The sequence below is a fragment of the Rhipicephalus sanguineus genome, chromosome 10 (genome assembly GCF_013339695.2).
Source record: "Rhipicephalus sanguineus isolate Rsan-2018 chromosome 10, BIME_Rsan_1.4, whole genome shotgun sequence".
Taxonomy (NCBI): Eukaryota; Metazoa; Arthropoda; class Arachnida; order Ixodida; family Ixodidae; genus Rhipicephalus; species Rhipicephalus sanguineus.
Genome location: NC_051185.1, coordinates 152,855,398 through 152,882,259, shown reverse-complemented (window position 1 = coordinate 152,882,259; position 26,862 = coordinate 152,855,398). Strand labels below are relative to the sequence as shown.

At 47.2% G+C, this 26,862-nt stretch overlaps 1 protein-coding gene across 1 annotated transcript; it reads right to left on the bottom strand.

The window, feature by feature from the left end:
* Nucleotides 1-3,184: 3,184 nt before the first annotated feature.
* Nucleotides 3,185-25,162, bottom strand: LOC119406832 (uncharacterized). The gene is made up of 6 exons (XM_049420226.1): nucleotides 24,959-25,162; nucleotides 21,075-21,366; nucleotides 18,226-18,386; nucleotides 11,395-11,732; nucleotides 7,694-8,039; nucleotides 3,185-3,517 (listed from the first exon to the last, which is right to left on the bottom strand). The coding sequence occupies exons 1-6, from the start codon at nucleotides 25,160-25,162 to the stop codon at nucleotides 3,185-3,187; spliced, it is 1,674 nt and encodes a 557-aa protein (XP_049276183.1).
* Between the last annotated feature and the right edge of the window lie 1,700 nt (nucleotides 25,163-26,862).

Sequence of the window (26,862 nt, the reverse complement as noted above, 5' to 3'; positions counted from 1 at the left end):
AAAATACAAAGAAAGTTGCGATTTACACTACAGGCGAAGAAAACTACTCGTTTATCAAATGTAAGGATAGATTCGTTTATGCGGCAGCACGATGAAACAGCGCGGCAAAAAACGAACACGAACAAAATGAGCAACAAGACGATGCGCTGGCACGTATGAAATTTGCAGGAAAGAATAAACTTCTCTGTTGAAAGCTGGCGAATTGCCGTGCTGCTTACTTTTTCAACAGTCCCCTTTTGTTTTGTTTCATGGGGTTGCTGCTCCGAATAATATGCTTTTTTTTCTACCGAGCGAAGAAATGTCAGTCGCCCGAGATGCTCGGGCGACAACCGACACCTCCTTTGGGTCGCCACACATCCAGCATGCGACAAAAGGCGCTCGGATGGCCCCCCCCCCCCCCCCCTACTGATGTTGCAGGAATTGGCAAATGCTCCATTGCAACGTCAAGCACGTGATCTAGGCCTGCATGCGAAGTGGGTTCGGATTGGTGCGGCGATCGACTACAAGGTTACTATAGTACAGGCCCGTAGCCAGGGGGGGCGCCCCCCCCCCCTCGAAATTTTTACGATACATGGTGTTTTAACCGAAAATACATAATGAAATAGACGTTTTTCTCAAATAGTCAAGGCTTTCAGCAAGTGGGCCACCCCCCCCCCCCCGAAAAATATTCCTGGCTACGGGCCCGCTATAGTATGTCTTGAACTGAGAAGCCATTTGGTTCATCGGATCATCCTCCAGTGCAACGCAATTGCGTAGAAGTGCGCCATCGACGGCATCCCAAATAGAACCAGAAAAAGTAGCTGTAATCTGCCTTGCAACTTCCTCTTGCAGAGCGCGGCCAGTAGCAGCAACTTTTTCAGCATTTTTCCACCTGCAATATGTTGGGAATGTCAGCTGCGGATATATGTATAGAACAAGCAATAAAGAAGAAAAAAATTATCAGAGACATTTTTACCTAGTGGCAGCGAACCAATCATTTGTTGTGCCACAGCCAGATTCTTTCGCAAACGCGATAGGATGAACATAAAAAAACATGGTTGACCCTTCCGTCATAGGAATTGGTATAACACGAAAGTAAAACGTGTCATTACGGAAATAGTTGTCTGTTTACTGTACACAGAGTAAGTTTGCACAATGACTTGGTGTTTGGCAGCTATAACACCGTTTAGTAGCAGCAGTAGACTGTGAGCCGGAGAGAAGCGGGCAAGTTCATTTCTGCCCGATGGGCTGCAGCCGCCTTCTGCCGGGGCTTGAAGCATTGGGGAGTGCTTGGAGTTGGACGCCGTACGCGACGGAGGTCAGGGCGAGTTCATATCTTTCTCTATGGGGTATGGCCGCCGGCAGCTCCGGGCTCGTTCCGCTAGCGCAGAAATATGCACTGTAGTGAAAGCAGTGAAAGAGAGGCGATGTGCACGGCATCTGCGTCTCAGGATAGCGCGCCTCGCAGTCATGCGCTCCGGCCAAGGGGCGAGGTTGGGGGCGGAAGTGGGGGGAGGCGTAATCGATTAATTGAATAGTTTTAATCGATTAATTCGATTAATCGAAAGGAGGAAATCGATGACGATTAATCGATTAATTGTGGACCGTTAATTGATTAATCGATTAATCGTTCATCGATTTTACCATCCCTAATCGAATTCGAATCGAATAGTGGCCAAGAATATCGAATAGAATTGTATGAAATGTGCACCGCCAGTTACGGCAACACAAAGGAAAAATCAGGGACGCTACGGCGTGCTCACAGCTTCATTACGCGCTTGTTCGGGAGTGGCTTTTGTTTCAGCTTTTATGGGCGCGCAAGCATGTGGATAGAAGAGCCGCCACTCCCGTCTGCAGCGCCACTCTTAACCTCGTAAAGGCTAATGGAGGGGGGGGTATATAGCTAGTTTTCTTTCCCTATGGTCGAGCATAAGTCTCATCTGACAACGTTAATGTTGTGCTTCATCGCCATGGGTGCTCTGGAGCCAAACGTTTTCAGGCGCCCGTTTACAGCAGAAACGATGGGAGTTTCTGTAGTAGTGGTGCGGTGCGGCAGTGGCGACTGCCCAGCGTGAACAAATTTTAACGTGCAAAGCCAATCACCGAGAGTTTCGCAGCCCAAAGCCACGGCGTTTTACGGCGCTTGCGGCATATGCGACCGAACTACGCATGAAGTCCGTGCCTTCGTTTCGGGAGCGAAGTTTTAAAGGACTTGACAGTTTTCCGATGTGCTTTTCTATGTGCGGAAATGGCATAATTACTTTAAGATCAACATGCGCTCGTTTTTTAATGTCGCGTTTTAGATATCCGTCCTGTCGAATTATTCGAAAGTCTAATCGAATTATTCGCTTAGGAACTATTCGATTCGAATTCGAAACTCGAATATTCGCACAACCCTGTAAAATTCATTTTAAAGTGTAGATTCCAGAAACTTCTGACGCTCTCAGCATCACTTAGACATTTTATTCCGGTAACGCCAAAACAACGGAACAACATAAACAATGTATTAGACAACCCCTATATTAGCCATAACAACTTCATATAAAAACAAAATTGTAACTGTACTTACAAGCACGTTTCTGTTTTGATTCGGAATATAAGGAAAAGCTCACAGTCTGTTGTAAAGGCCAACAACTCGTGATGTTTATAGGGTATCATGAACATGTTGAAATCTTGCAACGGGATCAAAAATTTTCAAAAATATTCGTAAAAATGAACACCGCAATTAAAGTTAGACATGTGCACCAAAGCTAGGTGCATCGAAAGGTGCTTCAAAAATTTGCTAATCGTACACCGTCAGGAAAGCGCCAGAAAACTGGGGGGAAACGTAACGGAATTAAATACATTCTGCGCATAGAGATTGCGTGGAGCCGCCGATTATTCAATTACTGCAAATAAGAAAGTAGAGGCACAGTGCAAGTCATGGAAGTGCGACAGAAATTCCCACAAATTAGTTATATTTAGCTAATATCCAAAGGTCCAAGAGTCAAGGCGGTTGCTGTACAGGGAGGTTTCGATAGGCGACTAGCTTGTTAATATTAGTGAACAGTCACGGATTTCAATGCGACTCGCCTTAAGAGCAGAAATTATACATCAAAGAAAAAACTTGGCTTCGCCAAATACTGAGTCACAATTTCACGTCGACTCTTTTTGCCGGGTGCAGTAGAAGCAGTAGCACCAGTTCAAATGCTGTAGGAACAGGATGTCACGGGTTGGCAACATCGCTGAGGCTGAGGTAGCGGCAAACGTGGGCCAGGCATTCGGGGTCAAGGATGTGGATCGTTTTTTCGTTCATTCTCCTTTGAGTGTGAGGATAGCAGTCGATCTTAGTCTTGACGATGCCCGTGTAGAAGATGTAGTTGGCGGCCAGACGTGCTCGTGCCTCGCTGATGAGGAGGTCCGATTCGTCATCTCCAACGTGGTAGTATTTGGACAGCGTCGACTTCAAGGAGGCCGAGTACCGAAGGGTGTCGAAGGCCCGCGCTTCGGTCATGCCCTTAGCCCCTTGGATATAGCGGATGGCTTGGGTGACAAGCATCTGCAAAGGAGGTGAAACGCATTTATTAAGGGGAAAGCCTTAGATGCCTCTTGAAACGAAAAAACCGACTGACGTCTCGCGTCAGCGTACCCCGTCGGCAGCGGGGTACGCTGGCGCAATAAAATTATCTCGTGATGACGTCCCCATATATGAGGCCGTCATGACGTTACATATCCCCAAAATGGGTGGCACCATCTGGTGTCATCGTTGACTTGTCAAAGGTGGGCCAATCCCAGAGGCAGCGCAAAACAAGGAGATTTGCAGGAAACTCACACTGCCTCCGATCCTGGAGGCATTGCAAAAACACAGTTGCAGAAAGCTTTCGGAGGGAGGCGCAAAGAAGGTTTTCGCCTTCGCATTAACTCATACGGATGCTTCAGAAACTTTTCGAGTTTCGAACAGATGCAGACACTCACGCAAGAGATCAGAACCACACGAACGCCGAGCACAATGCGATGCTACAATGCGATAAACACTCCTTTTTAGTCAGCTAAACTCTACAAACGCTCGTAAGCTGTTAGTTTGCTATAGCTGCACGCACGCCTCCTTGTTAAACACGAAAGTTTCACGCCGGGCTTCACTGACTTACTTCCGTGACAGAAATAAGTCACTGAAATACAAATGACAAAGAAAAACTCTTTCGTCACTAAACTAAAAGAAAGTTTTGTTTGCGATGACCTTGGAGTCGAACCCGTAATCTGTCCACGACAATAGGTACCGGGAACTATACCAACTCGCTATGGGCACAAGTGCTTAAACCTTGGATACGCTATGTACACAATTGTGTACACCATTTGGTTTTGCTATTTGTATCGACTAGGAGTAAAGAAAGAGCGAGCTACGTTGAGCTTTGAATGAATTGGACTCCTTATCATAAGTTTGTCTCAATTAACTTCATTTTACAGTGCACTGTTGCATATGATCACTTTGCTGAATCACCACATATTCGACGAGTCGTTCTATGTGCCGCTTCCTGCGACCCACGTCAAAAGTATAAATTTTTCTTTGCTCACATGGTTATAGCCTAAAATGAATTTGCACTATATTTCTAGCCTGAGATTTCATTCTATTTATGGAAACACACAGCATGAATAGCTTGAGAATAAAGATATATTTAATTACAAAGTCCTTATGCATGATTACTATAACACGTAAACCAATTACGACATTATTTTTGTTGCAATGTAATATCGAGTGCCTCAAAATAACATTGCATCGATTTGACGCATTTACAGACAGTTCTTCATAGTTGGAGTCTTAAAGTGTCAAAGGGCTTCTAAACCACCTGCGATATTTTTTAAAACATTCAAGTAAACATTCGGATCGTGTTGAGAATGCTGTCGCGATCAACAATGCCACTCGTGGCAGGGCTACGAGCCTCGGGTACGCCACAAATTCAAGGAAACGACTCCTCTCTCCGGGCCTCTCCGGCCTTTCCGGGTCACGTGCGCGACGTCAACATAATATCTGGGGGGTAACGTGCCAAAACCACGATATGATTATGAGAAACGCCGTAGTGAAGGCTCCGGAAATTTTGACCACCTGCGGCTCTTTAAAACGTGCACCTAAATCTACGCACACGGGCCTCAAACATTTTCGCCTCAATCTAAAATGCAGCCGCCGCGGCCGAAATTCGATCCAGCGATCTTCACCACTCGAGCGCGTCAACATGTATCTGTGATGTTATTGACATTGGAGTGAATCATTGGGGAGGGGGGGGTTAGGGGTGTCCCGATTCCCCTTCTGTTCAGGCTGCATGGGGGGACTCCCCTTGCAGATTTGCCCCCTTGAGATGCATCTTTCAAGCGTCATACAATAATTTCTTGACATTTAAGGATAGTGCGCTCTCTGTAACCCAACTCGGAAATCTGAAGCCCTTCCAATGAGCACAAACCATGTACAAATGGTGAAGCTGCTTGTCGTTTCAAGAGACACTGCACATTACGAGCTTTCTGAAATGCTGCGCGATATTTCCGACGTGCCGCAAATGCTTATTATGGAGGGCTTTGAAATGCGAAGTAAATAAATAATGGTAGACAATCGTGTGTTATTAATGACTCAAACTTTTTTGAAGCCATTTCCAATGAAGTGTAAATGCAATTGCTCGTCTATGCTTGCTCGTCTATATTTGCTCGTCTATGTGAGGCCGTGGATCCTGCGTCAAAAGCAAGCGGGCTTGCTTTTGTAGCTGTCGGTTGACGGAGTTATAGGCAGCCGTCGCAGAGCGCAGGCCCGCGCTTGTGTGTTCCCTTTCATAAATGACGACAGTGTACTCAATACCCCTGTCTGGCGGCAAGAGGTACTATACCGGCCAAACTGGCCAGTGTTTAAGCGAGCGGCTGAAGGAGCACGCAGACAGCGTCTCTTCATTTTTCAGGCTCTGGCTGCGTTCCCGACTTGCAGCGTTGTGCTTTGGTCAGATGTCATCGGCACCAGCTGATACGCGACATTCATAAGGCCTCAGAAATGGCTAGGCTAGGCTGCGTGTGTGTCAGTAGACCTTCGATTGTTTTATATCAGAAAGAAATTGATTTTCCTCAGCATGTTTGTACACGTGATGACCATGGCGCGCTGTCGTGATGATGATGTATGGCTGCGTTTTTTTTACTATTTTTATCGTTCCCTCTTTTTTGTTATATACTACGCAAGTACGTAATGCGCAATTGTGACAAATAAACGGAGTAAATCAACGCTGCCGTCTGTGTCTTTTTACTGGCCTTGTGACTTTGCGCTGTGGTCATGTCAAGCAGAACAGGAAGAAACTAAGTGGACAGGATAGTACCTCATAACTGACGTTTGTGGGAAAGATTCGAAGAAAGGGGAGTGGGCGCGCATGCGTCTTCACAAACTAAGGTCATATGTAGCACACTGAAAAGTTTCCGATATTCCATCACTTCGCCAAATTGCACAGTTCTTTATAAATCAGCCTGACTGACGCACAAGGCTGATAGTGCGCGTATTTCGCCAGCCTTGACAATATCTCTCACGAGTTACTCGCTCCATTTTGTAACAATTTTTGCACTGTGAAATAGAGCTATGGTAAGAGCCTAGCCATAGAATAAAATCCAAGCCAAGTCAGGACGAGCTAGGTGCCCATCAGCTCTGCTGTGACCCACCTTTGCACGATGTAGTGCTAGCTGCGCTAATCTTTTGTGTGTAGCTCAACATTTTCACTAGTATAACCCCTTTAAAGTTCGCAGCCAACCTCTCAGAGTCGCAATGGTCGCATGTTCAGGCTACGGTGAAGGTCAGAGGAGGCATGTTCCTTGTATATTATGAAGGAAAAAAGCGAGAAGAATCACTTTTTCAACAACCGATAACAATAGCTACTTATGTTTACAAGTAATCTGCCTTCCCTTTGGATCACGCGGCACATTTTAGCGACGGCGCATTGTCAAGTACAAAATCTCGGATAGATATCACGTGTGCTTAGATGAAGGTACGAAGTTCACCAAAGGTCGTCTAGGCAACCCGAATACCGACGTTTTATTTAGTTGTTGCAAGGAGTCGTACACGTGCTTTTTCTCACCTGTACTGCAAGTGAAACGGGTATGCCTGCAACACAACGCGGAGGGGGGGGGGGGTTGTTATCTAGTAAATTAACGTTGAAAGAAGGGAAGTTTTACTGTTTAAACAGCGGCCTTTCCTCGCAAATCCCTCCAACGCCCTCTCCGGAGGACGGCGCGCTTTGTGACGCCGCGCCCACCGCCTTCTGGCGCCGCCAGCTTTGTAGTCCGTTACAAACTTTGCAGTTACTACCATACCTTAACACGATATTGTAATATTGTGACAAGCACTACCTCAAAGTTAGTAAGCAGCAATATTTTTAAGAGAGTGTGACGTGGTAGTGACATCGTAATGACGGCATAAATTTTGTTGATCTCTGACGCCACGATGGTGTCATATGCTGACGCAATCAAGCCGTAATCTCTGATCACGTGACATTTGGCATTGTTCGTGGTGACGATGACGCCACCGTCGGTCACTTTTGGCGTTTCGTGAGGCACCTAAGGCTTTCGCCTTAAAACAGGATGTGCTAGCCAGTGGCTGTAACATGGGAGCTAATGTGTCACGAAAATTACTCAACGTAGCCGGCAAAAGAACATTTGTGGAAGAGCCAAAGAGACCGCCTTCACGATTAGTAAACGTACGCAAAATCTGAAAAGGGATACTCACCATGTTGCGCCTGATGGCCTCTTTTATCTGATAGCTGCTGGCGCGGCTGACGTCCGCCATACCGACAGAGAGATTGATGATGAAGTGGTTGGCCAGGATGGCCTCCCCAAGTCGGTTGCGGATGTCCTTCAGCTGGTGCCAATTGCTGGGACCGCTATACTGGAGCTGTACAGACAGACTCGTGATGGTCCTGTTCGTTCGAACCATTTGGGCCAGCGCTTCGATGGCCTTGCTACCGAAGACGATGTGGGAGAGCGTCAACTTTTGAATGCTCCTGTTGTCTCGCAGGCCGAGAAACACGCGGACTACGTATTTCTCGGCTAGCGGGAGGCGGAGATTCAGGGCTCTGTGAGGATTGTAAAAAAGAAAAAGAAAGGAAACAGCGCAATCTCCGAACCGTTCAACACTCGCTAACACATCCACGTATGTATTCATACCCAGATACAAATATGCACGTACACACCCATTACATATATCGAGTAACGAAAACAGACATCTCAACAAAAAAATTCGTTTTCTCTGTAAGAACCGGTCTTCTGGCGTCCATATGCCTGGCGCTTCAAGTGTGCGTATTGTCATAACTTCAGAAAGACTGCACAACGAAAAAAAATCACAGCATATCCACGTGGTGAATGATGATGAGTGGGGCGAAGCCAACTCGTGCTGCAGCACTACGATGGCATTGGCGCGAGCGTGGTCCTTCATCGAAGATATTGTAGCGCGCGTTCTGGTATGCAGTAGAAGAAGAAGAAGACGACGTTGACGAGTGACAACACGCACGAGAGTCTCACTCGTCAACGTCGTCTTCTAATGCATACCAGAACGCGCGCTTCTCACGAGCTAGAGGTGGCCCCAAACATAGGAAACTATGGCCCCAACTACGTGGTTACAAACCGGTGACAGAGCATTCGTTGTGCAGTCGCTCTCAATTTATGAATTTCCAGCTTGCCCAAAATGCTGCTCTCGTGAGCGTAATGGCGTACAATACGCGGAGTGTCGTGGCCAGACTCATCGACAATGGGACAAAAGGCTTTGTTATGTGCCTACAAAAACTACCATCTCCTCACTTTTCAAGACCTTTAAAACGATGTTGCCGCTCATCCGAATTTAATCTGGTGAAGCCCGGTCCTCTGGAAGCAAAGTGAATAAACGGTTTGTTTTGTTTTAACAACAAAGCTGCTTAAGGTGTCGCTAACTTGTGCGCCGTCGTAAAAAACTATCATCATCATGAACCGGCACGCGCTCTCTTAATTCTCTTTGCAGCGAAGCTGTGAGCTATTGGCAACTTGTGCTCCGTCGTGAAAAACTCCTCAGGTGAGTATGCACCACAGGAATGGGGCAAGCCCCACTACCGTGTACAGCAGGTGCGATTGTGAAAAAAAAACAAGCACGTGAAGAAGAGAAAGAAAGAGAAACAGAAATAAATGGAATAATGGCCTAAAAAGATAGAAAGTGAGAAAGACAGAAATGATCAGACACGACGAACAGAGAGAAAGAAAATGAAAAAGAAAGAAAGAAAAAATTTAGAGAGGCAAGGAAGGCCAACCAGCTTCGCTCTTCTTTCAGGCTTGGCACGACTAGGGCGATGCTGCCATACTTGTTTGCATACATATATGGATACACCCATAGATATATTATACATACGGTATATATATATATATATGCATACATATAAGTTGCATGCGCGTCGAAAACGTTCCTGTGGATCCAATGGTTTTCGAACGTTCGGAATAGCGGACGAGCGTACAAAAATTTTCCGTACGGTTGTCCTTGCAAATTATGTCAGCTGGAGCGAAAATTACTCTCAGTGAAGGCGCGATTCAAATCGTGATAGCTATTCCCGTGTCACAGTTTCGTGACTGAGCTTGTTCCATTCAACGATCGTTCGGGTAAGAACAAGCAGTTCACTCGTAATAAATGGTGTCGCGTCTGTTGAGCGTTTCTGCCTGGCAGCGTGAGAAGGCGAGACGTGTCGATGTTGTGGCGAGCTTTAGGTAACTGAAAAAAAAAATGTTACTCTCTACACATTTTCTGTCAATTACAAAAGATAGGCTGCTATAAAATAGGCGGTGAGTGAAAAAAAAATATTGAGACGGCTATCCGAATTCCGTGCAATTAAAGACTTTTTACCCTGAGATATACACCGGCGATACATGCCAGCTATGTAAGTCTGCTAGAGCCACCCTTCAACACATGTTGTGGGGATGTCCAAAGTATCAAGATCACATGGCAGTCCCCCGGAGGATCTACGGGCGCGGTAGTCGACCGCGCTGCTCAGTTCAGAACTGACGGAGCAACTTTGGGCCGTCCAGCGAGCCATGGAGGCAGCGTGGGAGCAACAGCTCCAAGCGGCCATCAGGCGGCCCCAAGCCCGGGCCTTCCATTTGCCGGATCTTAAATAGTTATTTTACGGCTTAGGTTCGTAATCGTCGTCAAAACATTCGACGTGCACATATTTAGTAGACTTAAGAGGGCTTTATATTCACCTTTATTGTTATGTATTTCGAGAGTTCCTTTTGTACAACGATTATTTATATGACCTCCAGTAAACCTGAATTCCTTGGTACATGTACACAGGCTGTTATGGTATACAGGGTTTTAATAGCTGATGTGATCAACAACGGCAAATGCAGCAAGTACCAGAATCTGAGTGTATATGCAAACCATTTATTGAAAAGGTTTTTCTCAACTTCCGATATACATACTTTCATTGTCTTCCCCTAAAAGATACTGGCAACCAAGAAAATTTGCAACAGGTGCTAGCGCATACAAGAAAAATAAAAATCTTCAGCATGGTAACAATCCCATTGGCTCGCCATCTCTATATCACATCTCGTGGGAATGCCTAAACCGACCACCAACTTTAGATGCCTTTTAGGCCAGTACAACCTATCTAATACTTTCGAGCAATGGGAGGCCCAGCTCGCCAGTTCTGACCCGGAGGTACAGCTTGCGCTTCTGGGTCACGTCAGGCAGGCAGGCAGCAGTAGCCAGTGGAGCCCTGGACTTGTGGCCGCACCCATCGAGCTCATGACCCCTTATCCCAACCCATATGAATACTACTACTACTACTACTACTGTCGTCTGCACATAATGTTGTACTAGAGTAGGTGTTGATTTTGTGAGGCCGTTCGTAGATTTCAAAATCGAAACATGTGAACCAGCGTGGCAAAACTGAAACATGTGTACCGGGCCACTGGTAGCGAACCAGTGACCCTGAGCTCCATTGCACAAGTTCATACGCGCTACCATAGCCCGTGCTCAAATGGCAAGGCAAGCTGGTTTTGTTCAGAAAAGTTTTAAAGTTTTAGGGCCCCTGAAGCAGTTGAGAGCTTCTTTATGATCAATTGAGATGGAAGAATAGATCCATCCATTTATTAACGCAGCTAAGCGCTCTTGTAAAGCTAATCATAAAGCTGACATTCACGTAGCTGCAGATCGCGGTACGCCGCTACACTAAGTTCTTACCCGTTCGTGTTTTATGACGTGACAGTGCTACGGACCCTCATTAGGGGCGACCGCAGGTATGGACGTTAACACGAGAGAAAAACGTGGGTGGCCTCTTACAATGACTAGAGCAGCGAATTTTGAGGAGCAATTTACTGCCACACAGATCTACCACTGAGCCTGGCCTTCAGCTTTCGAACAATATTGAAACCATTGGCCGGTTCTTAACGCCGCGAAAGTAGCGATATACACACCTGAGGTGCTGCAGATTTCTCAGAGCGTTGACCAGAAGTAGTGGCATTGGATGCTTTGAGCGTGCCGTGCAGTACATGTCAGCATGTTTTGTTCGGGTGCACTTTTTAAGTTCATCCAGAAGAACCTGGGTGTCCACCGGTACCCGCCGGTTAAAATTCAGGTAGACGGAGCTCAAGGAGCACAATTCGTGTCCCCGGACGAATTCGAGCCCAAGCGGGTTCTCCCAGCTGAAGACGAGACGAGAGGAGAGTTTGAAGTCTGTGATAACCTTGTAAACGACGAATTGGTGGGGATGGTGCCACATGTCGATGCCGAGCACATCCAGTGTGGTGTTGACCTGCGTATGAACATAGCCGACGGGAAAGAGTCAAACAAAGCTGTCGTCAAAGAATGTTGTCGAAAGTGTGTTACGATAACGCGAAGCTGAGGTGCGTTTAGAGACTGCACTGCACCTATTTACAGATTGTGCCACAAACGGGCAGTTATCAATTATTCCTTTCAAGACGTCACGAGGAAATTCATAAGAATCTCGGAAAGCAAGGCCTCCTAGTTCAAGAAAATTTTGTCCTGGTCCGGGGATCGAACCCGGCACCAGCGCCTTTCCGGAGCGGTCGCTCTACCAATTGAGCTTACCATGATGCTAGCAATTGGCAGCGCGAGGACAAAATTACTCAAAGATCAAGGACACAGAATATTGCTACAGAAGGCTGGTTGGTGATTATACTTACGCCCTCCGCCACCTTGCGGCATCCCTCAGGTTAACACTGCAACGCGGGAGACTCGATAGTTGTGTTTCTCCTAGGTAAGGAATTCGGCATCCCAATGCTCAAAGAGCATCAACAATACAGAGGCGATGAAGAAAAATTGCGGTTAACTAGATTGCACAGTTTGCCACCCTAGATGGTTAAGAGGGGAGGAACAAGCACGATACTGGTAGCTACTGTTAGATGCAATGGTCACGTTCCAGCATTGCACAAACTGTTCGTGTGGCTTTCTGCGGATGATGGGCTGGAGCCCACGCTCGTATGATCAGGAAAGTCGACAAGTCCACTCGAGGCCCACGGAGGAGTTGCGGCGCGTTTGCCTAAGCAACAATAGTTGCACACGAAGTGATGGCTGAAGCGCAAATCCGCACTTCGCTCACAGGGTTGAGTGAGCTATTCGAGCGAGATAGATAGTTGCAGTTTTGAAGCGCACGGTAGCTTCAGAGAGAACACGTTTGGGGTGCGTTCTCAATTTTTACATTTGCGACATTTAGTGCGCAAAACAATGATCCGCACTACCGGGAAGGTCAGAGGAATTGTACAGTGGATCAGGACGATTCGGCAAAGCAAAAGCATGTGTAAGGGACTCAAATTGGTGCAAAATTGTGAATATTTCTAGACGCTAGAGTCGACGAAAAAAAGCATATTTCTCTCCTCGCATCCACGTCTATTGCGCATTCGCCGTGCGTGCTCATTTACCGCAAGTGGTTTCAGTGAACGTTCCGGTGGCATGTTTCAGATCTGTTTAGAAGAGGGTAATGCTGCTCTCTGAAATGACCATCACGGAAAAGGGATGGATCTTTAGGCATTTATTGCTGTCCTGCTAGGAGGTTACTGTTTAGACCCCCTAGTTTGCCGTCAAGGTAGCGCTTGCTAGACCGGCAATCCTCAAACGGCAAGTGATCGGCACGTTAGAGCTACCGGGTGGCATAGACGTTAACTACAGACGTACAACCAATACTGCAAGAACGAAGAGCATTGCAGTTTGCGTAAGGTGCATATTTTTGGCCTCGGAAGAGTGATCACGTTGCCGCAAATATATAGTTTTTGTAACTCCTGCAACCAAACGGGTATTATAGACTGCCTTGGTCAACTGTTGTAAGATCGTTACTAGCGTTTTCCGAAACTCCGGCATCACGCCCCTGCTAGCTAGCCAAATTCCAGTGGTGCCAAGATGTTACTCTTTCCTCTGGCATACGGCGTAGATTGAACAACTAGCAATACCACATACCGAACAAGTACATCTTCAGACATTACTGCACTCGGAAAAAAGCAGAGAGGCCACTCTGGCCTGTGCGAGTGCCATTCCCGAAGTCCAATTTCTCTTTCGCATTGTGCAATGGCTGACAGTCCTTTGTAACAACTGTGATAGCGAGGAGACATAAAGCACATCTTTTGCGACTGTCCTCACTACAATGGGCACAGACGGTCACTCGGGGTCGCTATACCTCTCGTAGACCACAGACCGATGACAGCAGTAAACCATTTTGGAATGGTCGTCCTGAACAGGTCCCGAGGATGAAGGCGAACGAAGGCATCGCTGAACAAACTGAATTCAACAGCCTTGCACCGGCAGGTGATAGACTAATGGCTATTCTATGAATATGAGCAGTGAGACTGTGCGTGCACGCTCCCCCCGTCCCTGCCTCTGTCTTTCCACCTCTAACTTTCAAAACATCCGCTATGTCTTCCCCCGTGTAGCTAGCAGACCAGTTTTTGTAGACAACATCCGATACCGTTTCTCTCTATCATGATTCATTGCTCTTTCCGGTCTCACGACCGAAACCATTTCATATACATTCTGTGCTTACGCTATAGTAGACGAGGAGTGTGCTCTGGAGTGAATTTTTTAGAAACATAGCGCTGTCCGCTCAGTAGCAGGACTTACAGAAGCGTCAGTTGTCACGGATTTGCAGTATAACAGGAGGCTAGGTTCGCAATACCGCCTTGAGTGCTCGTAAAAACCCAATGTTTGTCATGAAACGGCGGTTATTAAAAATGGTAAGGACGGCTCCTCGCAGGGTCTCAAAATTGAAATTAAGTCTCAGGAGGGGGACAACCTCATCAGAGCATATCAGGCCTTCTTCCTCAGTCATGTCACTTACATTGCATAATACCTGAACTGGGGGAAAAGAGAAGGCTAAGCTAGGCACACTTATGCATTCTAAAAAGACAGGGCCTGCAAACACGGACACAAGAAAGAAGTCAGGACACCACAAACGCCGACTACAACTGAAGAGACGCACAACGGCTGAAAAGAAAGAAGGCACGAAAACTGATCTGCGCATGCCCATGCAACAGGCGAACCTATCAATCCGGCACGCGTGGTGGTCTACGTGGAAGATAACTGTAAGCATTTGATTTCTTCTTTATGCAAGTTAATCGACGGTTGGCTCACGCATGTACTACCACTATTCTCGATATGCCATGCTTCAATCATCAGGCGCGTTTTTCTTCATTTCTATGCCGGTACAACACCGCGCATTCATCAAATTTTGGCGTGCACTTAAAATCTCGACAATGTAAAGATAGATTAGAAGGTGAGCCTCCTGTGAGCGATCTCTTATGTTCCAACAATCTCTGGTTGATGCATCGGCCCGTCTGTCCTACGTAGAAGCGGCCCGAGCTGAAAGGGGATACACCACACTCGTAACGGCAATCAGTGATTTGTTGGTGGTTTCTACGAAATGTTCAAATATCGGTCCGCTTCTTGTCTTTTACTCGCTCACGCAGCGAAACCATTCATATACACTCTGTGCTTATTCTTTGCCGCGCTTGTTAAAAGTGTTAATGAATGTGTAACGAACAGAGCACCAGACGTAGACGAGAAATCCTTTCCATGTATTTAAAGTGTGCGTTTATGTCAGAAATGGAGTTTAGTTGCTCCGGTTCTTAGTGATTTTTTAGATTCACACTCTTTTGGAAGGCGCCATAGCGTATTAAGGCTGTGGACGCTCTTTTGTAGTGGTAGCACGTGGACTACGAAAATTGAAATAAAGAGGTGGGCTGAGCTTACTAAAGAGGTGCAGCAATTTTGTCACGGAACCATTGCAGTATTCTCCTAGACTCGAAACCGGAGGCTAGGTTCGCAATGCAAGTCGTGTGAGCAAAATGAGTGATAGCTTTAACGCACAGGTACTCTTTTAGATGTAATCCTCGTGAAGTGGCCACGGTCGCTGAACGTTTAAAGAAGTTCTATGTTTGTCAACGTGTCGTCGTGAAACAGCGTATCTATTAAAATGGTAAGACGGCTCCTCAGCAGGGTCTCAAATTGAAATTCAAGTCTAATCCCTTTCAGCTGCGGCGCTTCTACGTAGGACAGACGGGCCGATGCATCAACCAGAGATTGTTGGAACATAAGAGATCGCTTCACAGGAGCTCACCTTCTAATCTATCTTTACATTGTCGAGATTGTAAGTGCACGCCAAAATTTGAATGAATGCGCGGTGTTGTACCGGCATAGAAATGAAGAAACGCGCCTGATGATTGAAGCATGGCATATCGAGAATAGTGGTAGTACATGCGTGAGCCAACCGTCGATAACTTGCATAAAGATGAAATCAAATGCCTTAACAGTTATCTTCCCGTAGACCCCCACGCGTGCCGGATTGATAGGTTCGCCTGTTGCATGGGCATGCGCAGATAAGTTTTCGTGCCTTCTTTTCTTTTCAGCCTGTTGTGCGTCTCTTCAGTTGTTAGTCGGCGTTGTGGTGTCCTGACTTCTTTCTTGTGTCCGTGTTTGCACGCCCTGTCTTTTTAGAATGAATACTTACCAACTAGCTCAGCTCTCTGTTATTCTCAGTCACACTTATACTCTCCGGACTCAAAAGGGTTCTGGGGCTTCCTCACAAAACGCGTGCTGAGTTCCTTAACAAGTTAGGACTTCATAACACTATATATGAGCTCATTAAGGCGAATTCAATGTCACAAATTGCCCGACTATCCAACACTAAGGCAGGGCTTAAAATTCTAGATGAAGTCCGAATACTGCCTAGGAGACGTCGCTAAGTTTAAACTACAATAGGAGGCGGAGACTATTTGTGGACCCCATACCTAGGTATATTCATCCTGTCGACAACATGGGCAGAAGAGACGCCAGAGCGAAATGCATTCTGAGTATACTGCACCAACAACAAAACTCAGCTCTTTTTGTCGATGCGACTATTTATGAATCGGGCAACCGCTACGCTACTGCTGTGGTTGATGAGACAGGCAAATTATTAAGCGCGGCATCGAACGAGCTCAATTCATGCTGCCGAAGAAACCAGCATAGCACTGGCAATTACAATGAGGAGAAGCTCCACGATTTTCTCCGATTCCCGAACAGCCATTAGGAATTACTCAGCCGGCTCCGAATCAATGGAAGCACACAAGTTACTTATGAACAGTCTCAGTACTCATCACAGCGAGAAGCTGGATAGCACACAACTCGTCTGGTTTCTGACTCATCAGGGCCACTCGGTCAGCCCCAATGGGTGCAATCCTAACGAGCAAGCTCACTCTGCTGTGCGAGACCTTGCATGCCGCGCACCAGATCAAGAATTGCTCCGGGATGACTGCGGCTCCTACGAAGACCCTCTTAGCACTTTTCATCAGGTCATCTCACACTATAGGGACGGTAAAAGATTCTTTCCTCCCCGCCCATCAGAAGCTTACCCGAGCTCAGGCAGTCACATTAAGATTGATCCAAACCAAATCTTATCCCACACCCTTTGTGCTTAACAAAATTGACGGGGATTTTCCCGCCGATTGTAAACGTTGTGGACACACACCGTGTCTATTTGATCATATCTTCTGGCTGTGCCCCAACCGAAGGGCCTCGCATCTCAACAGTGAGGAGGACTGGAGTCTGCGTATAACCAGTGCAGCCCTCCAAGATCAACTCTTGGTCGTCCGGAGAGCTCACGCCATCGGGGAAGCCTTTGGTCTACCGGTGACTACGTGGGCGGAGCCACCGATTTAGCCTAGGGGCTTTGCCCTCTGGCCGTAGTTTCTCTGGACCATAATAAAGTTCTTGCCATGCCACGCCATACCCCGAAAACGTACACTCCTGTAGCAACCTTGTCTGCTTTTTCTTCTAAGTGTGAGACCGAAGAATGGCCCTTTCTTTTACACACCAAGTGGTTTTTAAAGATATTTTTTGTCCTTGTACGCAATGCGAACTTCGATGCAAGATCCTTGATGCTTAGTTCCGTACATACGTTGGGACATAGTCCAGCGTTACTAAATAGGAGAGAGGCCTTGGGAAATGCTAGCTAACCCGTAACAAACCAGTATAGGGACGCTGCATCAGTTTTTTGCGGGAAACGCGAGCTCACGCCCAAGTCAAACATATGCATACGGCATATCTTATGCGTGCAGGATTGAAATGTGTATGAATAATATATTCATAGTCGCTTAAGTTATAAAGTATCACTTAATTGAAAAGACGGGACTCCAAGGCGAGTTTCATTGTGGAATGTTTTCCACAATTGATGCCGAAAAGACGGTCCCATCATTGCTCTGAATTACGCAATATAATGGCGACCCTCCTCCGTAATAGCTGTGCCATAAAGTGAGACAATGAATCGGTTCATATTAATTGTACTCTGAAAACTCGAATGTCTAATTTCACCGTCGTAGCTCTAGTAATAAAAAGCAATAATCAAGGTCGAAATATTTTTATATTTCGCGCCGATAACTCCGCGCGTGATTCCCGGATTTCAAAGTATTTTTTCATGTTTTAGCCATATTGACTCAATGAAGTTTCCTGAAATTTGGTATGTTAAGCCTGACCTCCCCTCTGAGGACAATGTGCTTCATTCTGAGCGCTCATGAACTAGTGGACGCCTTTAAAATCGACGACGCTTTCGAGGTGGCGTCACCATCCACATTTTCTTTTTGCGCATTTTCTCGTTAGCAAACGTCTACTCACAGCAAGCGTGGCAACATTAGAATTGTGAGACAGTATTTGACTAATAAGATAAAAATGGCTTTTCTCTAGTGTTCCTTTAAATCCCCGTGTTCGACATTCCGTTTAAGGATCGTCGTATCTTGGCGACACTTCTATGCGGAACGTTGGCTCACCTCCAGAGACTTGAGCATGATACGGATCCCGCTGAGGGTCAGATTGTTTTTCTGAACGTACAGGTGTTGAAGGCGGCTGTCAGCACGCAGTTGGCGCGCGGCCATCATGGCGAACACGTACGTCAGACGGCAGTCGTTAAGGGAGAGTTGGCGTAGCCCACCTGCGCCGAGATATAGAACAGGTCATCAGAGAACAGGTATGAACTGTCCGTTGTGGCGACAACGACCGATGCCGAGCTAGAGAATAAAGCAGGGACGGTGGCAGAACGGTGCTAAATAGCCTCACTCTACTTGCGGACATTTCTGTGGAAAGTGAGGGCTGCGCTGGGGAAAGTGAGGTCTGCGCGCAATCAGCGTTGCATATCGACGCCTACGTTTTAGCGTTCGAGGTACACGTAAGAGGCGAGACTTTCTAACGCGTGAAAAAACGCTGACACAAATACAAATATCTCCATAGTGAGTGATGCGTCCTGTCTCAGCTACACGTAGGAAATAAAAAGTATTAATAGCGAAGCTCTTCTAGCTGGCCGTAAAATGTCCACGCTCACCAGAAAACCATCATCGTTAGTGCAGACTGGCCTGCCTGTGGACTATTAGCAACATTGAACCATGTGTTATGGGAATGTGAAGCCATCGGCTCCGCCTTCAGCGAGGACAGGTGGGCAGCGCTCTTGCGCAGCCCAGAACTCCATGACCAAACCCTGGCCGTCCAGAGTGCCCGCCAATGGGCCGCCAAGGTCGGCTTGGCGGTCCCTACGTGGAACTAGCCGGGTGGCGCGGGGTCTCCCCTGCGTCTTCTCTGGACCCCAATAAAGTTTGCATCAGCATCATCATCGTTACGAACGGGTATATGCCACAGAAATCGGTCAAATCCCACTACTCACCACCTGGTCCACTAAAAATGACGGCAACACTTAGTTGCGTCGCTGCAGAGTGACGGCGGCGAGCCGGCGATCCCGGGCACGTACGTAGAACGAAAGAAATAAAGAGAGACGGATAAGCATAAGGGAAATATTTATTCGCGAGGCGAGATTCGAACCCGCGTGCGCACCATCCGAAGGCGCAGAATAACCTTGCAGTACAGTACAGCAAGGGGATTGGAAAGGGAAGGGAGGGAGGGAGAGAGAAGATGACAGATGTGAGTGCGAAGAGGAGAGGGTGTAACATACCATAGTAAGAAAGGAGCAGAGAGAACGAAAGGCAGAAGGAAAAATGCGTAGAGAAATTGAGATAATCAAAGAAAGACAGATAATGATAGAGAGAGTCAGAGAAAGATAAGAGTGAGAGAAAGAGAAGCGAGAATACAGAGATAGAGAAAAAGAAATAAAATTAGAGGAAGAAAGATAGAAAGACCGAGAAATAGAAAAATAGAGCAACGAGGGTGAGGAGTTGGGGAACACCACCAGCTGTGCTGCTACCTCAGTCTTCCCACCACTAGCACGGAGCTGCCCTACTTCATATATATCTCGCGCAGAAAATACGGACAGTATTGTGGGACTACATTCAGTAGCGGTAAGATACGCGTGATTTGGCTCTTTAGCCATCGCTTTATTGCCAAGAAAAGTTGTCCTCGGATATAGATGCGCAATTGGTCGTATGCGGTTATTTAGTGTTGCAGTAAATTACTGCGAACCTCCGCAGAGCCCGTTAGGCTACGCTGCTCTGGGGAAGTTAGCGAAATCGACAGTATTGGCTCTATCCTACTCTCAATGTACGTAAAAGGCTATGTTTAGTTCCTAAATAAAAATTCTGCAAGAAGAAAAACAGTGCGGTATTACCTCTGACCTGCGCTCGCAGTCTGGGCTCATACTAACGACGACTCCTTCGTTTAGCCAAGTTCACAGGAGACCGCGGCCCTTGCATATGCATGTAGGGTAGGCCGGGGGCAAGGGACAATCTCGGGGGGGGGAGGTTAAGGGGTGCTTGCTTTCCCTCACGGTAAGGAGCGAGCGAGGACAGCGCAAACGTTTCACAGGCATCGTTTTGTAAACGTTAGAATTTTGGGCAAGCAACGAACTTGTGCGCTCTATATGGCCTCACGGATGTGATTTACAGTAGTCCAACTCTTCGTGGTACAAAGTAAACATGCTTGTTGATTTTCGCACTTGTCGAGGTACGAAGCAGAGAGCCTAATAGAATACGTTTCACCCAAATAAGTTCGATATGTTAAGGAGTTCGACTATTCATCAAAAAAATAATAATGAAACTTCTAAATATGAATATAAGCTAAACAAGAAGCAGGATTCTCTTCTAGAACATAAGGCACCAGGTTAGAGCATGAAAATGGGCCCGAAAATTCAAATAAGAAAAGAAAAACCTCGGCGCCTGTTTGTATACGGCATTCGTGAGAAAAGCGCTAGAAACGCGGGAGAAATTATTGGACAAATGCTGTCGTTCAGTTTCTGTGACGTTTTCGCTGATTAGCTATTGAGCGGATGAAAAAAAATCTCAACTTTTCTCGTGCACTATGAAGACTGGCACGAAAATTGAGAGCACCTGCAAATAACTATTACCATGCTGCTCTTTTACAGTGTGTTACATAATCAAGGGTCTGTTATAACACGCCTGAAGTGAAGTGATTCATGCGGACCTTTGATTCGAAGTACTGAATGTGTCGCAGTGCATCGCCATAGAGACAAATTATTGCTGAAAGGCCAGGAGGTTAACAGGAAAACAAATATCTGGTTTGCTACCCTGCACTGAGGAAGGGGAGACGAAAGTAACGAAAAGAGGGGAGGGAGGTAAGGAGACACGCACAGACGCACGCACGAGTGGCAATCGATCGTTCAACAAGGCGGGTCACTCGCAGAAACTTGAGCAGCGCCTTCGCAGTAAACGCGAACACTTGCCCGAAATAAGCATGGCGAACGTGACTTGAAACATGAAATCCTGCTCCCCCGCATTCGCCTTCCTGCAGTTCGTGAAGGAGAGATTTTCCAGAACGCTTGTAGGCGGCTCTGACGCTGATGCCCCACCCAGCACACTAGCCCGAGACGGCGGGGGCCTAGAAAGGGCTTCGCCCATGTTGTGGATGTCCATCGTTGAGAGGCGGCATTCATTGACATTCAGCGTCTTCAGGCTTGGGCTTTTAACAGCAGCTTTCAATACGGCCTCCGGATGAGCAAAAGTCGAGCCGTTGATCTGCGAAATAGAGGCGAGGTACGAAGGAGTAAAAGACTGATCGCCAGGATGGTAGGAACGTTGATTATAGTAAGGAATAACTGGAGTTTTACGTGCCAAAATCCACCATATGATTACGGGGCACGCTGTATAGGAGGCCTCGTAATCAATTTCGATCACCTAATTATTAATTCAGGTCTTATGTTCGAAAACCACGGTATGATTAGGAGAAACGCCGTAGTGGGAGGCTCCGGAAATTAAGACTGCCTCGGTTTATTTAACGTGCACCTAAACCTAAGCACACAGGTATTCTTTGCATTTCCCCCTCCCCGAAACGCGGCCGCCGTGGCCGGGAATTGAACCCGCACCCTCAAGCTTAGCAGCGCGCAACCCTAGGTGCTAAGATACGGCGGCAGGTCAGTTTCGATTACCTGGGGTTCCTAAATGTGCGCCTGAGCCCAAGTACAATTGCCTCTGGCCTTTCGCCTCCATCAAAATGCGACCTCCGCGTCCCGAAATGAAACCTCGTCCTTCGGGTGATTACGGTAAGGAGCTGCAAAGATGTGCACATGGATATCCGAGCTCAAGAGGCATATTGCTCCATATGCTGAAGCATCGTTTCCCTGTAGCTTTCGCCAAAACCCTAATTGTTCCTTGCCTATCTCAACCTTTTAACAGTTAACAGTGTTTTGGTGCCGGGTACCCCAAGCGGCTTGCGCACGTAAGCTCTTGCGTTGCTTTGTATTCCCATCTGCACCCAAGGAAATACAAAGGAACGCAATGACTTGCGTACGCAAACTGCTTTCTGGCCCAGGCACTAAAACTATAATACTGCTGGACGCAGGAGTGCGCGTGGGTGGCCGAGGTGGAGGGGGGAATGCAGGATTATGGCCATGCAGGTTTTTGACGATAATGTCAGGCGAAAGCACCTGATACTGCAATCCAAGAACTGTCTACTCGCCAGGCAGGCTCTACTGAGAATCGGGTCACTTCTTTATGTTATTTTTGCATCCATTGCTAAACATTTTAGGCTCGACCTGTGGGGAGAGAGGGGGGCGGGGCTGTGGTGAAATTTCGCCCCCTCTAATGGAGAATACTGCTTAGAAGAGCTGAGCATTGGGCGAGTTGGTATTGCATTCCGGATTGCATTTTGCGCAAAAAAAACGAACACGAAGGGAAGAACCACGAGACGAGCGCAGACTAACAACTGAAGGTGTATTGTGAGAAACCATCGTCAGAATACTGCGCACTATCGTCAATACTACTGTCGGACTACTGCGCACGCCCATGCTGCTGGATTTCACGGTTTTCGGTAGTTGAATATTATCGCATTCCAGTTCGATGCCTTGCATAGTCCTCCCCCTCTTGCGGGTACGTGCTCCAGCAGAGCGAGATATTTAGATTGCACCTGCAGTTCGCTTTATTTCCGTGTTATGCATAGCCGGCTGCACTTTTCGCTCCTTAGCCCATCCCATCGTAATCTTCCCGCTGATAGACTTCTATATGGAATGGCGCGGTCAGGAGAAAAAAAATGCGGGGACTGAAAACCTCACACGTGACAAATTTGGGTGAGAAAAAGTCCTGAAATGACACAAATCGCTGAATCATCTTTTCTCAAGGTTGAGCAACTATGATGCGCCTGCAGCTCCTTCGGTCTTACTCTGGAAGCACCGTTCAGCATTATAATTTACCCCACGATCGGCCCACTTCTACGAACCACTACTTGTGCTTCGACGGCGGCCGTTCCCCAGTCCTTTCTCCCACGTATGTCAATGTGTGACATGAGTAGGTAGTTCGTTGCCAAAATTTCGTCACTTTATACTAAAAGACAGACCAAGGGAGCTATTCTCCATGTGTCCACCTAGAACACATGTCCACATCGGCGGAGCGCATTCAGTTACTCGAAAAGTGATGAGCCGTGACGTCATCGCGTTCTTGAACACGTCGACGCACAGAACCCGCTCAGCACAATCCCAGCGTAAGAAAGGAAGTGGAGGAAATGTACAGTAACAAACACTTCAACTTCACAAGTCTGTACTTGCACATGAACGTGTCCCTGCCGCTTGAGAACGATGCAAGGAATGCGTACCAACCTTCACAGGTTCGTTAGACGGGCGGGCGCATTAAACCTAATTAGATGGCTAATGCGATCACAAGATCAGAGTTTAAGCACGGCCTTCGAGACTTGCGGAGCCAAAAATGGATCATTGAGGCTGCGCTTCGTTGCGTCAAAGCGCATCCCGTCGCCCCGATTTGTGACGACAGTTGCGATAGCTCCATTGCGGGACAAAAAGCCACAAACAGGGTGCGCGCTGCTCGCCGAGCTCCATCCAATCAACGGCGGCCGAAATAGACGGCCTACTAGGTGGACACATTGAGAATAGCTCCCCAGTTTAACAGAGACAGAAATGCCATGGCAGTACCGGAGGTGGTGGCGATGGCATCGCGCTGGGCGTCTATGACAGCCAACTATGGATTCCGGACGAATTCGGCACTGTCACTTTATATCATTTAGGTCTAGTACAAGCGCAGTGGAGGCTACAACTGATTTGACAACTGATTGAGGAAGTGGGTAACTTCGGTGTAAAGAGTTTGCATGAAAGAAGGGTTGCAGTTGCACCCCTAGCACTCGGAAAACGTGAGGGTCACTTAACAGCGTTACGTAGCGCTTATAACGACAGAAATTTCAGCTGGTTCGCAAGGTTTCATAATAAAAGGAGGTAACAGTAAGAAGAGGAGTAACAGTAAGAAACCCTAGGCACTCTTATGTCACATTCCTCGGGTCGCTACACCACGTTCCGACTAGAAGAAAACGTGGAGATGGCTGTTGGTACCAGACAGTGCGTCCGGGGCCAAATTGTTAATTCCTTGACCCAGCCATCCGAGTCGAGGAGAGGAAACCACTGTTCTGTCGCGAAGAAGCAAGACCGCAGCATTGGAAAACGACCACCTGAAATCATTACGTACCGTGGTTGGTTCCGGTATTTTGCTGCAAAGGCACTGGCTATAATTCTGGCGTATCTTAAAGGGCCATGGCACCCCCATTTTCGATCATAATCTGTTTACCAGAATGATCCTTGTGCGTTCACAAACAATCTCAAAAACACGCGCTCAAACATGCCATGACAAAATAGTGGTCACCAATGGTGGGCGGGGATGACGCACGCCGACTTCTAGGGCTTATTTCGCGCAGAAATATCTTTTACAGTCCCCTTTTCACACATGTATAGGCCTAATACACCCTCTACTTGTATTTTTCGCAGAAAAACCGCAAATTCTTTGGGTGACCTATCATGGTCCTGTTAAGGTGAAGGACTCAATGTGACGGCCACAATGAAGCTGCCGCTTCAGAACACAGAATAGATGGACTGGTAATCGACATGCGACTTAAATTTTCGTTGAGGGATTCAGAGCATATGAAAAGTCAGCTATGCATTTTTGCCCAACATGACTGGGGTGGCGAATCCCATCTTCTCAGCCATGCGATGAGGTCCCGTGGTTGTCTGCATCGCTCATGCTGAAGCTGCCACCGCCGCCGTCGCTCACTTTTGGTGTTTGATGTCGCGTCTAAGGCTTTCGCATTAACACGTATCCGAACGGAACCTTGCCTTACCTCCAGTTTGTTCAGAGCAACGTGCCTACGCACGACGCCGGCAAGAGCTTCGCCTGCTTGACCCTCGAGCATTTCGCGTGTCCTTCCATGGACTTCCACCGAGAGGTTGGAAGCCAGATAGTTCAGGAGAGTAACGATGCCGTCACCGCCAGCCTGCGGGGGCAAAGCAAAGCGCGGACGTCCATAGTACAATTGCGCAGACATCACGGCAACGCCTATTATTATTATTTGATTTATTTCAAGATATCGCTGCCTCGAAGGCGTTATCGCGGGAGTGGAGCATGGAGATAAAAAAAAGTTACAAAACAAGACACACAGTTCATGAACAGCAATGGTTAGAAATCTACATACGAATTCTGCAAGAGAACTATCTCGCATGTCCGAGTAAAGCATTCGACAGTTAAATCGCCTCAACAAAAGCCGTTTGAACGTATTAGTGGGTGATGATGAGGAGACATACCTAGGCAATAAGTGTTGCGCGGCCGCATTTTCGATGGCGGCCAAAATGCTTGAACGTGTACTTGGATTTAGGTGCACGTTAAAGAACCCCAGGTGGTCAAAATTTGCGGAGCCCTCCACTACGGCGTCTCTCTTATAATCATATCGTGGTTTGTGGACCTTAAATCCCAACAATAATAAAAATTATTAATAAGTGTTGGGGTTTTACGTCACGAAACCACGCTATGGTTGTGAGAGACACCGTAGTGGAGGGCTCGGAAACTTTCGACTACCTGAAGTAGTTAAGGTTTACCTAAATCTAAGTACACACGGGCCTCTAGCATTTCGCCTCTATCGAAGTGAGGGCACCGCGGCCGGATGAGATCCCGCGACCAGCGGGAATAAAAGTACAGTTCATGATGATGTATGGGGCATGTAGGTTTAGAGGAGTGTGCTCAAGTTCAACTCACCTAGCGGGCCGCAGTCACGCAATTTAGTCCCGCAAGGGCCGCGACAAGGAAAAATGTATAGGAGAAAAAGGGGGGGGGGGAGTATTTTTTGTACACATTGCCAGCAAACGGTACCGTTTGAAAGAAAACGTTTCCCACATCTCGTATACTGGTCATTTCTGAAGAATATTTGGCGCCAAGATTGCAACAACATATCGATACTCATCTTCAAAATCTGGACATTTGGACGCCGATCCTGAAATATAGTTACAAGAAAATACGACGACGCAAACCACCGAAAAGAAAAGGCGAAAGGAAAGAAACGTCAACTCGCAACTAACTATATTCTTGCAAATCCACCGCAATATATACACCATGCCACACATGAGCTATAACACACCATGCGTCACATCGAACAATCGGCTGCTCTCAATGCACGTGCTATTTCAGAAACCACTGTCAAAGAAATCAAATTCAGCTGAATCGCAGTACCACCGACGTATCGCTAATACAGATATTGTTTTTTCTTTGGATGAGGTATGGTTCTAGAATCTCGCTCAATCACCTCCTTGCTTCTACCTGAATGGTGATATTGGCAAATCTTTCCTCACATCCACACGCGCTGCAGTGCATAGGCTAATGTGCCAAAAGATTATCTTTATCGAAAGAACATGCTCCCTCGCTCGATCGCTTACGCATCGGCTGGTCTGGCCGATGTAAACCCTTCCACAGGAGAGTGGAATTTCGTAGACCACTCCCGTCCCACAGTGACGTAGGGCCTCGCATGCCTCTTACCACTGGGGGCAGGCACGGATCCTCTTGAATTCTGTGGGCACTGGCCTGACAGTTTCCTTGGCGCAGAAAACACCACAGGTGCTTTGTATCTATCGGCCATCTTTTTAAGTTGTGTGCACCTTATGGGCGTACGGAACAACTACTGGTCCTTTCTCGAAGAGCTGGCATTCCTTTTTCCTTTCATTTTTTGAAGCAGGGATTGAGCCGCTGCTGCAACGACCG